This window comes from Panthera onca, chromosome F2 (assembly GCF_046562875.1).
Source record: "Panthera onca isolate mPanOnc1 chromosome F2, mPanOnc1 haplotype 2, whole genome shotgun sequence".
In the NCBI taxonomy this organism is placed as follows: Eukaryota; Metazoa; Chordata; class Mammalia; order Carnivora; family Felidae; genus Panthera; species Panthera onca.
Genome location: NC_138356.1, coordinates 67,579,425 through 67,593,584, shown reverse-complemented (window position 1 = coordinate 67,593,584; position 14,160 = coordinate 67,579,425). Strand labels below are relative to the sequence as shown.

General features: G+C 38.9%; 1 protein-coding gene across 9 annotated transcripts in view; it reads left to right on the top strand.

The window, feature by feature from the left end:
- Positions 1–14,160, top strand: part of TATDN1 (TatD DNase domain containing 1) — a 44,856-nt gene that overhangs the window by 26,077 nt on the left and 4,619 nt on the right. For all 9 annotated transcript variants that reach the window (XR_013553498.2, XM_078441699.2, XM_060611285.3 and 6 more), the window contains one exon: positions 13,889–13,959. Coding sequence is in view for 8 of the 9 variants with exons in the window: in XM_078441699.2 (XP_078297825.2) it covers positions 13,889–13,959 (71 nt within the window). In the remaining variant the exon portion in view is untranslated. The remainder of the gene's footprint in view (positions 1–13,888; positions 13,960–14,160) is intronic.

Genomic DNA, 14,160 nt, shown 5'->3' with positions numbered 1-14,160 from the left:
TGTTTCATTCCTTTAAAATGACCACACTTCTGATTACATTAGTTTTTGCTAAAATATCCTCAGGAAAATAGAATCATGAAATTATTGGCTATGGAGTTCAGACTTATTTATATGTCCTCAATGCTGCTTCTATATTTTAATGATTTAACTAATAAACCACTGTGAAAAGGCATGCATGAATAATGGACTAAATAGTAGTTCTAAAAGCTTACTGATACAGTCTCTACACAATGCTTTCTGAGTCAGCTTTTCCAGAGACCCCCGCTTTGCTCTTTTTTTTTAAAAAAAATTTTTTTAATCTTTATTTTTGAGAGACAGTCAGAGTGTGAGCAGGGGAGGAGCAGAGAGAGAGGGAGACACAGAATCCGAAGCAGGCTCCAGGCCCTGAGCTGTCAGCACAGAGCCCGACACAGGGCTCGAACTCACGAACCGTGAGATCATGACCTGAGCCGAAGTCAGACGCTCAGCCGAGCCACCCAGGCACCCCCCCACTTTGCTCTTTATCACCATATAACTAAATATTATATATGTGATGTTGTCTCTTAATTCATTCCCTTTGTCTGTTTTCATTAAGGAAATGAGCATCTTAGTTCTTCCATCCAGGACTGCCCTGCCACCTGCATTATTTCCTCCACAGTCGTCACAGTGTGGCTATTGCAGAGTTTTTGGTTCTATGCGTATTCAGTATTTTCATTGATGTCTGTGTAAATACTGTTGACTGCTGAACCACAAGATATACCACTTTTTTTATTTTCCTGGGGCAGCTTTCTTCCTTTTTCTTTACTTGGTTTTCTTCAACACTTGAAGCCTTCTCACACTTTCCAACAACTGTAAAGTGCCTTTATCTGTTCTTCTGCATGAGGACCCTGTCCAGATAATCTCGTTATCTAGATGATCTCTCCATTAGTTCCTGACCCTTTCTGCTTCGTTTTGAGTCCACGTCTGCTCCCTGATAGAACTCTTATGTTTAGATCCCATGTATTCAGCTGTTTTGATGGAACACCTATTTCAAAATGAATTTATTCTATTCTTGAAAGTTTGCCTGGATAGTTAAACCAAAAACCCTTCCACTTGGTATTTTTCCTGGGCATAATATTCTGGACTAAAAATAATTTTCACGAGAATTTATAAGGGCTCCATTTCTAGATTTAAAGTCAGCGGCTATTCTGTTTCCTAGTCCTTACCCCATGACCTACTATTTTCTCCCAGTGGAATATTTTAGTTCTTTGCCTCTGGTATTGCCAGACTTCACAGAGGTGGCCGATAATTTGTGCACTCGCTGCTGGCCCATTCTGGCTAGAAGCTCATCTTTGTCAGTCCTGGGAAACTTTTTTTTCTCTCTCTGTCTTTCTTTGGAGCTCCCAGGCTCATAATCTGATCTCAATATTTTCCCCTCTAATTTCTATCTCTAGTTTTCCCACCTACTTTCAGAAATATTTTTCAACCTCTTTGATGAAACTTCAGCTTCTGGTTTTAATCTCTGAAAGCTTTTTCCCCCTGCCATTCTCTGGAACTACGTACGTTTGCAGATGCATCTTCTCGTCTCTCGAAAGACATGAATGGTAAGTTATTTTCTGTTTGCCGGAGAATGCTTTTATTTCCTCTGAGCGCCTTTTTCCTCTTTTCGTCTCTGTCATGACTTCCTTCAAATGTCAGGAAATTCTTACTCTGTATATTTAAAAAGTTAAGAAACAAGCTCATTGGAATCTCTGTGGGGAGACAGCCTATCAACATGCAGGCCAGCTGACCTCACCAGGGATCTTCTCGGTGGGTTCTTTTTCTTCATAGAGGGATCCTCTGATCTCTGCTGGAAAAACAGGGTGGGGATTCATGAATGCACCCGTGTTCTGGAACAGAATGGGGTTGGAGAGAGGAACTCACCAGCCAGTCAGCATTCAGTCTCCATCTTCACCTGCAGTCCTCTGTGCTTCTTGTTCTCCTGTCCCGGCTCTGATTCAGCTTCTCCAGAGACTCCACATACCCTCTCCTCCCTTCTCTCTCTCAGGCCAAGGGTGGGGGGCAGAAGGAGTCATCTCCGCGTCAGTTCGCTGGAAAATAATCTGAGAGTCCCCTCTTTTCTGTACCCCACATTTTAAAACAACCCCCACTCAGTCCCCTGCCTTATCCCAGCCTCAGTACCTGGGATCTTCAGTTCTTAGAACTTCCTTGGGTGAATTGGTTTGCTTGTCCTCAGTATCTCTCTCTGCAGGCACATGGCACTGAAGTCACTTTGCACATAAACAGGTCATTTATAATTTTAACATATACTTTCTGCTTTATAGTTTGTGACTACGGGTTAGAAATATCTCCTGGTTTCATCAAAAAATTTGTGGGTTTTTTTTTTCCCTATTTTGAAATGATTTTTAAGAGAAGGTAGAAGACCTTTATTTCACTAACTTGAACTGTCTGAGAGATTTCAAAATGACCTTGAATTTATAAAGATTTGGCATTAAGTTAATGACAAGATTTTTTCCTCCTCCATTAACTCAGAACTAATGTTAGTCATTTAATCAAAGTCAGTATTTCTGTTCTTGTTCTGAAATTTAGTTTATTGTAGTCTTAATCTGAGGCTCTGAGGTATGGTAATTTAATCTGACTATACTACCTGTGACATAAAGTCTTTGATTTCTAAGGATTAAATTATAACATTTTCCCCCAAGAAAATGGGGAAGTTTCAGATTTGACTCCAGAATATGCAGCTGCTCTCCCTTAAATGGGAAACCTTATTAAAGATATAATCGACTTTGATATTTTTTTAATTCGCATCCAATAATTGGTTTTGATTGAAAAATATTTATTCTGGTAGTATATATTTCTGTATGTAGATCACTTTTTACAAGCATGGAATTAATGTAGGAAAAGACTAAGATATGATCTCATGAAATTAAAACTATGTAAATAATTTCATAACTGGAAGTTTTAAATTTAGTACCCATATCAAACATATTTAGGAAATATTCATATTGATCAACTGTTAAGTTGGCTGAAAATAAGAATTTTGGTTTTTTTCTAGAGGATATCATTAAAAGGCTGATATTTATGGCAAACTACACACATTTCCCTTTCACTCCTCTTAAAATCATTCTAAAGTCCTACATACTCAAAATGGAGTATGGGCATCTATAAGGGCAAAGAAACAAGGCCAGAGTTTCTGGAAAAGCCAGCTTAGACTTTATAAAGGGCCCCAGAGGAGATGGGAGCAAATTTAGCAGGCAGAAATCAGAGAGAGGGCTTTGGGTTTAGAATTAGTGACTAATAGGACCAAATTAGGGTGATTGATGGCCTTTATAGAGAAAGCTCTCACTCCTATATTTACTGCTATACACAGAGTACAAGAGCAGCAAGTATTTCTACCAAAGGGAGAAATCTCTTCTCAAGAAAAATGAACAAACCAAATTGTGAGAGCCAGGACTTGGAATTCTTATGTTGATGCCAGAGGAAAGCATTTAGAGAAGCAATAGCCTAACCATCAGCTCCTTACCTTCTCACTCTTAGATGAAATTGCAGATCAATATTCCTAGTCCTGGGTGTCCCACAAGGAGCTTCCATTGAGTCCCCACTCAGAGGGGCACCTGGGTGGCTCAGTCAGTTGAGTGTCCAACTCTTGATTTTTGTCTCAGGTCACGATCTTGCGCTTCGTGAAATTGAGTCCCACATCGGGCTCTCTGTTGACAGCACGGAGCCTGCTTGAGATTCATTCATTCATTCTCCCTCTCTCCCTCTCTCCCTCTCTCCCTCTCTCCCTCTCTCCCTCTCTCCCTCTCTCCCTCTCTCCCTCTCTCCCTCTCTCCCTCTCTCCCTCTCTCCCCCTCTCCCCCTCTCCCTCTCTCCCCCTCTCCCTCTCTCTCCCTCTCTCCCTCTCCCTCTCTCCTTCCCTCCCTCCCCCCATCTCTCTCTCTGCCCCTCTCCCCCCCTCCCTCCCCCCCCGTCTCTCTCTCTGCCCCTCTCCCCACCAAAATAAGAAAACTTTTTAAAAAGAGTCCCCATTCAGAACTATCAGTAAAACAGTCTTCTGTTTACACAAAAGCAGAGGAAACACAACACTAGAAACTCAAGCCTACTTAAATGTAAACTGATAATTAAGGACCACCAGATAAATGAGGTGCCTCAACAGAAAGAAAAAGACCAAATAGAAAAATTAACACCAGAGGAAACAATTTAGAAAAAAGAATTTTAAAAGAGACCTGATATAGTAAAGGCTGAAATGTAACATTCTGTCAGTCTGGCTGGAACAAGAGAAAGAACATAAAAGTAAGAATTCCTTAATGATTAAAAATGAATGTCAGTGTTATTAATACCACCATTGGGCTAAGCTAGGGAATCAACACATTCAACAAGAAGATACATATTTTTCCCCTCTACCAACTACCATTGGGTACCTAATAGTAGACATAGGAATTTTCTCTTCATACAAGTATTCTAGTGAATAAAGGGTTGATAGGATTCTATCAACATCTGCAACTCCTAGTAAACTAAGAGGTCTAAGCATTGGGCATCTGTGGCTGCCTCACGTCACAAAAATATAACCAGATACCATGTGCTTCTAAATAGAAGATCATAACCACCACCTATGAAGGTCTTGCCAAAAACATGAAGAAAAAAATCCAACCTGAATCTGGTCAAGACTCTGGATGGTGTTCTCGACATCGTGTAAGAAACACAGCAGGCAAAATTTTCTTAATGTCGAGATGACCAGGGAACATTGTAGAGGAGGAGGATCCCACCTCCTCCCACAGACACACCCCAGGCAGCAACTACGTGAAATGCAAGTCATTCGGAAAATGACCTAATTAGCAGAACGACTCTTCCATGGAGAAAGAAAAGGCCACACTGAGAAAGCAAGAAGGAGCAGAGACATGGTAGGGAACCAGTTACATGGTATGGCAACTTACAACTGAGAGGGATATCACAGGGGTAGAGGTCTTCCCTGAAGAGCAAGGGGCTTGAACCCCATGTTGAGTGCCCCCACCCCCCACCTCAACTGCTCCAGAGATCTGTACCAGGCAGACAAGCCCCCATAACATGTGGCTTTGAAAACCATCAGGGCTTTATTCCAGCAGAGCCAGGGTGCCATTAAGAAACAGACTACTCTTACAGGACCAGCACACTCTATTACTAACTCTAAGATCCAGCAGAGAGGCAGCAGTTTGAAAAGTATCTGGATTATACAGGAATAGATTTATTGGCTAATTTTAGGGTTTGTGCTGGAGGGGCAAGGATCTGTAGAAACTTTCTCCAGGACTGGGAGTGTAGCAGGTGCCATTTTTCTTGCCCTTCTCCAGCCTAGCTGGCCTGATAATGATGAAAGCCAAGTCTGACCCTCTCCAACTAGCTTGCTAGCACAGCTCACCCTGCCTTGGCATTCCTTGTCTGAGCCACCCCACCCAACCTGCTAGTTCAGGCAGGTGCCCTTCTTAATCGGCACCTGCTCTGCCATACCCTGTGGTCAGCCTTGTTTGGGACTGGAGAACCCGCAAAGCAACCACCGCCCCACCACACCTTGGACAGCTCCGGCTGGGACTGCATCCCAGCCCCACCCAGCATGCCTGCAGCAGTTGCAGCACAGTCACAACAGGAGGGCACACACAGCCCACATGGCATATCCCTGGGGTACTTGGTTCTGGTGCCCTGGCGGGGTGGGTAGGATTATGCTGCTTGGCCCCACAGGACACTTCTACACAAGGCCACTGCTTGCAAGGCCAGGAGTCGTAACTGATGTAATGCAAAGAGAAAAGCAGAGTCAACAGAATGAGAAGACAAGAGTTTATTCTAAATGAAAGAACAGAAGAAAACCTCACAAAGAGAACTAAATAAAACCACAACAAGCAGTCTACCTGAGAGTTCAAAGTAATGGTTATAAAGATGCTCACTGAACTAGAAACGAGTTGTATAAACTCAGAAAAAGAGAAAATATAAAAAAGAACCAATTAGAGATGAAGAATATAATAAATGAAGTGAAAAAGAATCCGCTACTAGATTAGAGGATACAGCAGAATAGATCAGTGACCTGGAAGACAAGGTAGTGGAAACCATCCAAGCTGAACAGAAAAGGAATTTTTAAACATGAGGATTTTTAAAACATCAACTAGGACAACATCAAGTATACTAATATTCGCAGTAGCAGAGTCCCAGAAGGAGAAGAGAGAGGCAGAAAATCTGAAGAAATAGCTGAAAGTTTTCCTAATCAGGGGAAGGAAATAGATGTCCAGGAAGCACACAGAGCCCCAAACAAGATGAACCCAGTGATGTCCACACTAAAGCACTTAGTAATAAAAAGGTCAAAAATTAATAAGAGAATCTTAAAAGCAGTAAGAGAAAAGCAACTGATTACATACAAGGGAACCCCCCTAATGCTATCAGGTGATTTTTTTTTTTTTTTTTCTAGCAAAGACATTGAAGGCCTGAATAAAGTGGTGTCGTGATATATTCAAAGTGCTGAAAGGAAAAAGCCTACAACCAAGAATACTGTGTCTGGCAGAGTTACTCAGAATTCAAGGAGAGAGGTTTTCTCAGACAAAACTTAAAAGAGTTCATCATCCCTAAATGGTCTTCGCAAGAAATGTTAAAGGCACTTCTTTAAGTAGATAAGAAAATGCCAACTAGAAGAAAATCATAAACAGAAAACAGAAAATAAGTCTCTAGTAAAAGCAAACATACAATATAGTAGAGCAACCACTTGTAAGACTAATAGGACATTTAAAAGAAATAGTAAAATCAGTTATATTTCTAGTAATTACACAAAATAAAAATGTAAAATACGACACCATACACATAAAACTTGGGGAAAGAATAAAAATGTAGTGCTTTCAGTGTGCAAACTTAAACATCAACTGAAAATAGACTGTTGTATATGAACCTCATGGTAACCACAAACTTAAAACCTATAATAGATACACAAAAAGTAAAAAGGAATCCAAGCAGAAGACTAAAGAAAGCCATCAAACCACAAGGGAAGAGAGCAAGAGGAAGAAACTACAAAAACAACCAGAAAACAGAGAAATGGTAATAAGCACATACCTGTCAATAATTATTTTAAATGTTAATTAAATACTCCAATCAAAAACCATAGGGTGACTGGGTTTAAAAAAAAAATTGCTGCCTACAAGAGATTCCCTTCAGATCTAAAGAAACAACACATAGACTGGGGTGTCTGGGTGGCTCAGTCATTTGTGCAACCAACTTCAGCTTAGGTCATGATCTCACAGTTTGTAGGCTTGAGCCCCATGTCAGGCTCTGTGCTGACAGCTCAGAGCCTGGAGCCTGTTACGGATTCTGTGTCTCTCTCTCTCTCTCTGCCCCTCACCTGCTCGTGCTCTATCTCTCTCAAAAATAAATATTAAAAAAAAAGACACATGCATCCTGAAAGTGAAGGGAGGAAAATGATATTCCATGCAAATAGAAGCAAATAAAAAAAAATTTAAAAAAACTGCACTAGCAACACTTAAAGGATATAGTATACTTAAAAAAATTTTAATGTTTATTTGTTCTGAGGGAGAGAGAGACAGAGTGCAAGCAGAAGAGGGGCAGAGAGAGAGGGAAACACAGAATCTGAAGAAGGTTCCAAGCTCCGAGCTGTCAGCACAGAGCCCAACACAGGGCTTGCACTCAGGAACTGCAAGATCAGGACCTGAGACAAAGTTGGATGCTTAGCCGACTGAGCCACCCAGGCTCCCCTGATACAGTATACTTTAAAACAAAGACTAACAAAACACAAAGAGGGCATTGCATAATGATAAAAGGATCAATCCAACAAGAGGATATAATAATTGTAAGTATCTATGCATCCAATAGGAACATCTAAATATATAAAGCAATTTATTAACACACATAAAGGGAGAAATGAATAGTAATAATAGTAGAGGACTTTAATACCCCACTTACATCAATGCATAGATCATCCAACAGAAACACAATAAGGAAACACTGACTTTGGACGACATAATAGATCAGATGCACTTAATGGATATACAGAATATTCCATCCAAAAACAGAATACACAAGTGCACATGGAACATTCTCCAGGATAGCTCACATGTGAGGCCACAAAACAAGTAAACAAGACTGAAGTCATATCCAGCATCTTTTCTGACTACGACAGTATGAAACTAGAAATCAATTACAGAGGGGTACCTGACTGGCTCAGACAGTACAGCATGTGACTTCTGATCTCAGGGTTGTGAGTTCAAGCCCCACACTGGTGTAGAAATTACTTTAAAAAATAAAATCTTTAAAAACATCAATTATACGGGCGCCTGGGTGGTTCAGTCGGTTGAGCGTCCGACTTCAGCTCAGGTCATGATCTCACGGTCCATGAGTTTGAGCCCCATGCCGGGCTCTGTGCTGACGACTCAGAGCCTGGAGCCTGCTTCAGATTATGTGTCTCCTTCTCTCTCTGCCCCTCCCCTGCTCACACTCTGTCTCTCTCTCTCAAAAATAAATAAACGTTAAAAAAAAATTTTTTTTAAAACATCAATTATAGGGAAAAATGGGGGAAAAAATATGGAAGCTAAACAACATGCTACTGAACTGGGTCGAGGAAATTAAAAAGATACCTTGAGACAAATGCAAATGGAAAAACAACAGTTCAAAATATTTGGGATGCAGCAGAAGCAGTTCTAAAAGGGAAGTTCAGAGGGCCACCTGGGTGGCTCAGTCAGTTAAGCGTCCACCTCTAGATTTCAACTCAGGTCATGATCTCACAATTGGTGAGTTCAAGCCCCGTGTCAGGCTCTGTGCGGACAGTGTGGAGCCTGCTTGGGATTCTCTGCCCCTCCCCTACTCTCTCAAAATAAAATTTTTAAATAAAAGGGGAGTTTAGAGCAATACAAGCCTACCTCAAGAAACAAAAATCTCAATCTAACCTTACACACAAAGAAACTAGAAAAAGAAGAAATGAAGTTGAAAATTAGAAGAGATAATAAAGAGAACAGAAATAAATGAAATACAGACTTAAGAAACGAGAAAAAAAAATAACCAATGAAACTAGAATTGGTTCTTTGAAAAAATAAGCAAAATAGATAAACCTATAGCCAGACTTATAATAAAAGAGAGGACTCAAAATCAAATGACAAATAACCAACACCACAAAACAGAAAGGATTATGAGACTACTGTGAAAAATTATATAACAAATTGGACAACCTAGAAGAAATGGATAGATTTCCTAGAAAAATACCAAGAATGAATTAGGAAGAAACAAAATCTGAACAGACTGATGACTAGTAATGAAATTGAGACATTAAAAAAAGAAAAAAAATACCCACGCACCCAACCAACAAAATCCAACAACTCCCACCAAACCAAAGTCCTAGATCAGATGCTTTACAGATGAGTTGTACCAGACTTTTCAAGAAGTGTTACTACCTATTCTGAAACTATTCCAAAATATTGAAGAGGAAGGAATCCTTCCAATTTCATTCTATTAAACCAGCATTACCCTCATACCAAAAACCAAAGGCACTACAAAGTAGAAAATTACAGGTATCTCTGATAAACATGATTATAGCATTCCTCAACAAAATATCAGCAAACTGAATCCAACAATATATTAAAAGGATCATTCATCATGACCAAGTAGGATTTGTTCCAGGGATGCAAGGATGGTTCAATGTCTGAAAATCAAACAGCACATTAACAAAGGAAAGGATAAAAATCATATGATCGTTTCAATAGACAACAGAAAAAGCATTTGACAAAATTCAACATCCACTCATAGAAATTATCAACAAAGGGAGTACAGAGGGAGCACACATCAACATAATAGAGGACAGATAATGACAAGCTAACATACTCAGTGGTGAAAAGCTAAAAGCTTTCCCTCTGAGATTAGGAACAAGACAGACAAAGATGTCCACTCATGCCACTTATATTCAACATAAGTACTGGAAGTCATAGCCACAGCAATCAGACAAGCAAAAGAAAAGCCATCCACACTGGTAAGTAGGAAGGAAAACTGTCGCTATTTGCAAGTGACATAGTATTTTTAGAAAGCCCTAAACAATTAGAATAAATGAATTCACTAAAGTTACAGGATAGAAAGTTAATGTACAAAAATCAGTTGGGTCTCTGTACACTAAAATGGGCATAAAGGGAAATTAAGAAAATCCCACTGGGGCGCCCCGGGTGTCTCAGTGGGTTAAGTGTCTGACTCTGATTTCAGCTCAGGTCATGGTCTCACGGTTTGTGGGATCGAGTCCTACACTGGGCTCTGTGCTGATAGCGTAGAGCCTGCTTGGGATTCCCTCCCCACCTCTCTCTCTCAATAAACAAACATTTAAAAAGCCCCATTTACAATTGTGTAAGAATAAAATACGTAGGAATAAATTTAGCCAAAGTTGTTAAAGACCTATACTCTGAAAACTCTAGGACACTGATGAAAGAAAGTGAAGATACCACAAATAAATGTAAAGATATTCCATGCTCATGGATTGGAGGAATTAATGTTAAAATGTCCATTCAACCCAAAGCAATTCACAGACTCCGTGTAATCCCTATCAAAACACCAGTAGTATTTTTCAGAGAAAATCCTAAAATGTGTAAGGGACCACAGAACACCCTGAAGAGCTAAAGCAATCTTATCACAATCTCAGATTTACTATACTACAAAGCTATAGTAATCAAAACTATAGGATACTGGCACAAAAACACACAAGGGGGTGCCTGGCTGGCTTGGTCAGAGGAGCATGTGACTCTTGATCTCGGGGTCGTGAGGTCAAGCTCCACATTGGGTGTAGAGATTACTTAAATAAAATTTTGTAAAAACAGACACATATCAGTGGAACAGAACACAGAGCTCCGGCATAAATCCATACTTGTACAGTGAATTAATTTACAACAAAGGAGGCAAGAATACACAGGAGAAAAGATCGTCTCTTCAATAAATGATGTTGGGAAAATGACCACTTTCTTACATCATAAACGAAAATAATTCAAAATGCATTAAAGACCCAAATGTAAGATCTGAAACCATAGGCAGTAAACTCTTGAACATCAAGTTCAAGAAAGAAAAGAAAATGTAGGCAGTAAACTCTTAAACATCAGTCTTAGCTGTATTTTTTGGATTTGTTCTCAGGCAAGGGCAACAGAATAAAAAACAAGCAACAGGAATTACATTGAAGTAAAAGGTTATGCGCAGTGTAGGAAACCATCAACAAAACAAAAAGGCAACATACTGAATGGAAGAAACTATTTGCAAATGATAAGCCTGATAAGTGGTTAATATCCAAAACACGTAAAGAACTCCTACAATTCAGCACCAATAAAAAAATCTAGTTTAAAAATGGGTAGAAGACCTGAACAGACATTTCTTCAAAGAAGACATACACATGCCAACAGACACGTGGAAAGATGCTCAATGTCTCTAACCATCAGGGAAATGCAAATCAAAACCACAATGTGGTATCACCTCACACCAGTCAGAATGGCTAGTATCAAAAAGACAAGAAATAACAAGTGTTGGCAAGGGTGTGGAAAAGGGAACCCTTGTGCAGGGTTGGTGGGACTGTAATTGGTACAGGTACTATGGAAAACAGTATGGCAGTTCCTCAAGAAATTACAAATAGAAATACCACACAATCCAATAATTACACTTCTGCTTATCTGCCTGAAAAAAAAAAGGCACTAATTCAAAAAGATACGTGCATCCCTGTGTTAACGGCACCATTATTTACAACCACCAAGATACGGAAAAAATCTAAGTGCTTGTCAATAGATGAATGGACAAAGGTTTGCACATACAAAATGGGATGTTACTCACCCATAAAAAAAGAATGAAATCTTGCCATATGCAACATGTATGGACCTAGAGGGTATTATGCTAAGTGAAATAAGTCAAAGTAAGACAAATACTTTATGATTTCACTTCTATGTGGAATCTAAAAAATAAATGACCAAACAAAAAAATTAAAAATAGAGAACTGGTGGCTGTTTTAAGGGGATTTAGAGGTACAGACTCCAGTTATAAATTAGTCATGGGGATGCAAAATACAATGTAGAGAATATAGTCAATAATAGTGTAATAAGTTTGTATGGTGAGCATTTTGTAGACAAATGTCAAATCTCTATGGTTTACACCTGTAACTACTGTAATATTGTATGTTCACTATGCTCCCGTTACAAAAGGAACCTACCAAACTGTATGGTACTGGCACAAAAACAGACATATACATCAATAGAACAGTATACAGAGGCCCGACACAAAGCCAGATGGAGACAGATGGAATCAAGACCAGGAAACTTCAAGGCAAACAACTGGGTTTCTTCACAAAATAAATTTTAAGGGGAAGAAGAGATGCAGGAAAATTTAACAGGTTAAGAGATTTAGACTGCAATGCGTGGCTCCCATTTGGATCCTAAGTCAAACAAACAACAAGAATGTAGGACACTGTGACAGTTTGAATACTGGTATATTAAAAGAGTTGGGGTTTCTTAAACATGATAATAGTATTGTGGTTGCATTTTTTTTTTAATATTCATGCTTAAAGATACATGCTGAAATATTTTCTGAAATAAATGCTAAAATGTAGAAACTACAACAATTTGAATTTCCTTCAAGGTTATATAGAAGAGGTTTGGGACAAGTGGATGGGATAGTTATCGGCCAGGAGTTGATAACTGTTGGGGCCAAGTAATGAATACATGGGGGTTTTTATATTCTAGTTTTATATATATTTTAACCTCTCCAGAAAGAAAGTTATATATATGCTAAAATTAAAAATGCAACGTAAGGACAGTATTAATCATCATTACATTATATAGCAAACCATCCCAAAACTCATTGGCTTATGACAGGAGGTATTTTTTTCTTACTGCTGAGTCTTTGGGTTAGCTAGGGGTTGACTGATAGAGGCAGATCTTTCAGGCTACATGTTGAATTCAGATCCAAGTTACGTGTTTTCATTCTGGATGCCCAGGCTGAAGAGGCAACATGTTAAATGCATGCTACTCTCAGATCACAAAAGTGCCATCAAAATCAAAACAGTGCATTTCAAGCTTCTGCTCATGGCCAGATTTAAGCTCCTCCTTCTAAGAAACCATAGCAAGGGTATAGATACATTTCTATTCAAGGAAAGTGAAGAACTGAGACCAATAAAACAGTCGTCTCGTGGTCTGAAAATGAAAATTAAGGAAATGAAAGTTAATTTCCCAGGAATGGATGAAAGAAAGAAGGCCTAGCAGACTAATTCAGGAGTTCTAAAATTGACTAATAAAAGTCCCAGAAAGAGAGAAGACAAAAGAGGAAAATTCCTTTTTTCCCATAATTTTTCTCAGAGTTGGGGGTGGGGGGTGGGGTCTAAATTGGAAGGGTTCTAACACATCAAGTTTCGGAATGTCAAAAGTAATGGAAGATCCTGTTTCCAGATGTGGGGGAAAGGGCACCAAAAAAGGAGACTCAAACTGACATCTCCTAACTAGGTTGTCATTTTCATTCCTTGTTAAATGCTGCTTGTTCTGAGACTATGATTTTCATCCTTTGTGAAGATTCGATTTCTGGTTAGTGAAGCATTAACTTTGATATCTTTGTACCAATACTTGGCCCATACAGAACTGACCAGACCTTCTAACTCAGCATTTTGAGCCTTTCTACGTTATGCAAATTACCCAGGGAAGCAAATGAATTCTTTAAAGTTTTACACAGACTGATTTTTATTGGTCAACTGATAAGCACAAAAAAAAAAAAAAAACAAACTGCATCCCCCAAAAGCCAGGATATGGTTGGAATAGATCTTAATCCGGATTCTGTAAGGATAGAAATGTGTATACTGCCATTAGAGCCAACCAAAGTTTTGTTTGGGGATTTTAGGTTTTGTAATGTTTTAGGTAAGTTTATAATACAAAAAAAAGTTCCTCATTAAATATACCTTCTTATTATCTCTGAAATTTTTTTTAAGCTCACTGAAAACTGAGGCTAATTTGGAAGTTTTGAAGTCAATACCTAGTGAAAAATTAATGATTGAAACTGGTAAGTTTATGCTTTTTGAACTTTCATTTTCATATTAAACCATACCAAAACAGAGCTAGACAAAAGTTAAATATCTTAAAGATGCTCAATCTCAACAATTATACTTTTCAGAAAACCTTTGAGGTTTTTATTAATTAACAGACAAGTATCCAATCAAGTTTCTCAATTTTAGAAGTTTGACTAAGCCAAGCACTTAAAAAT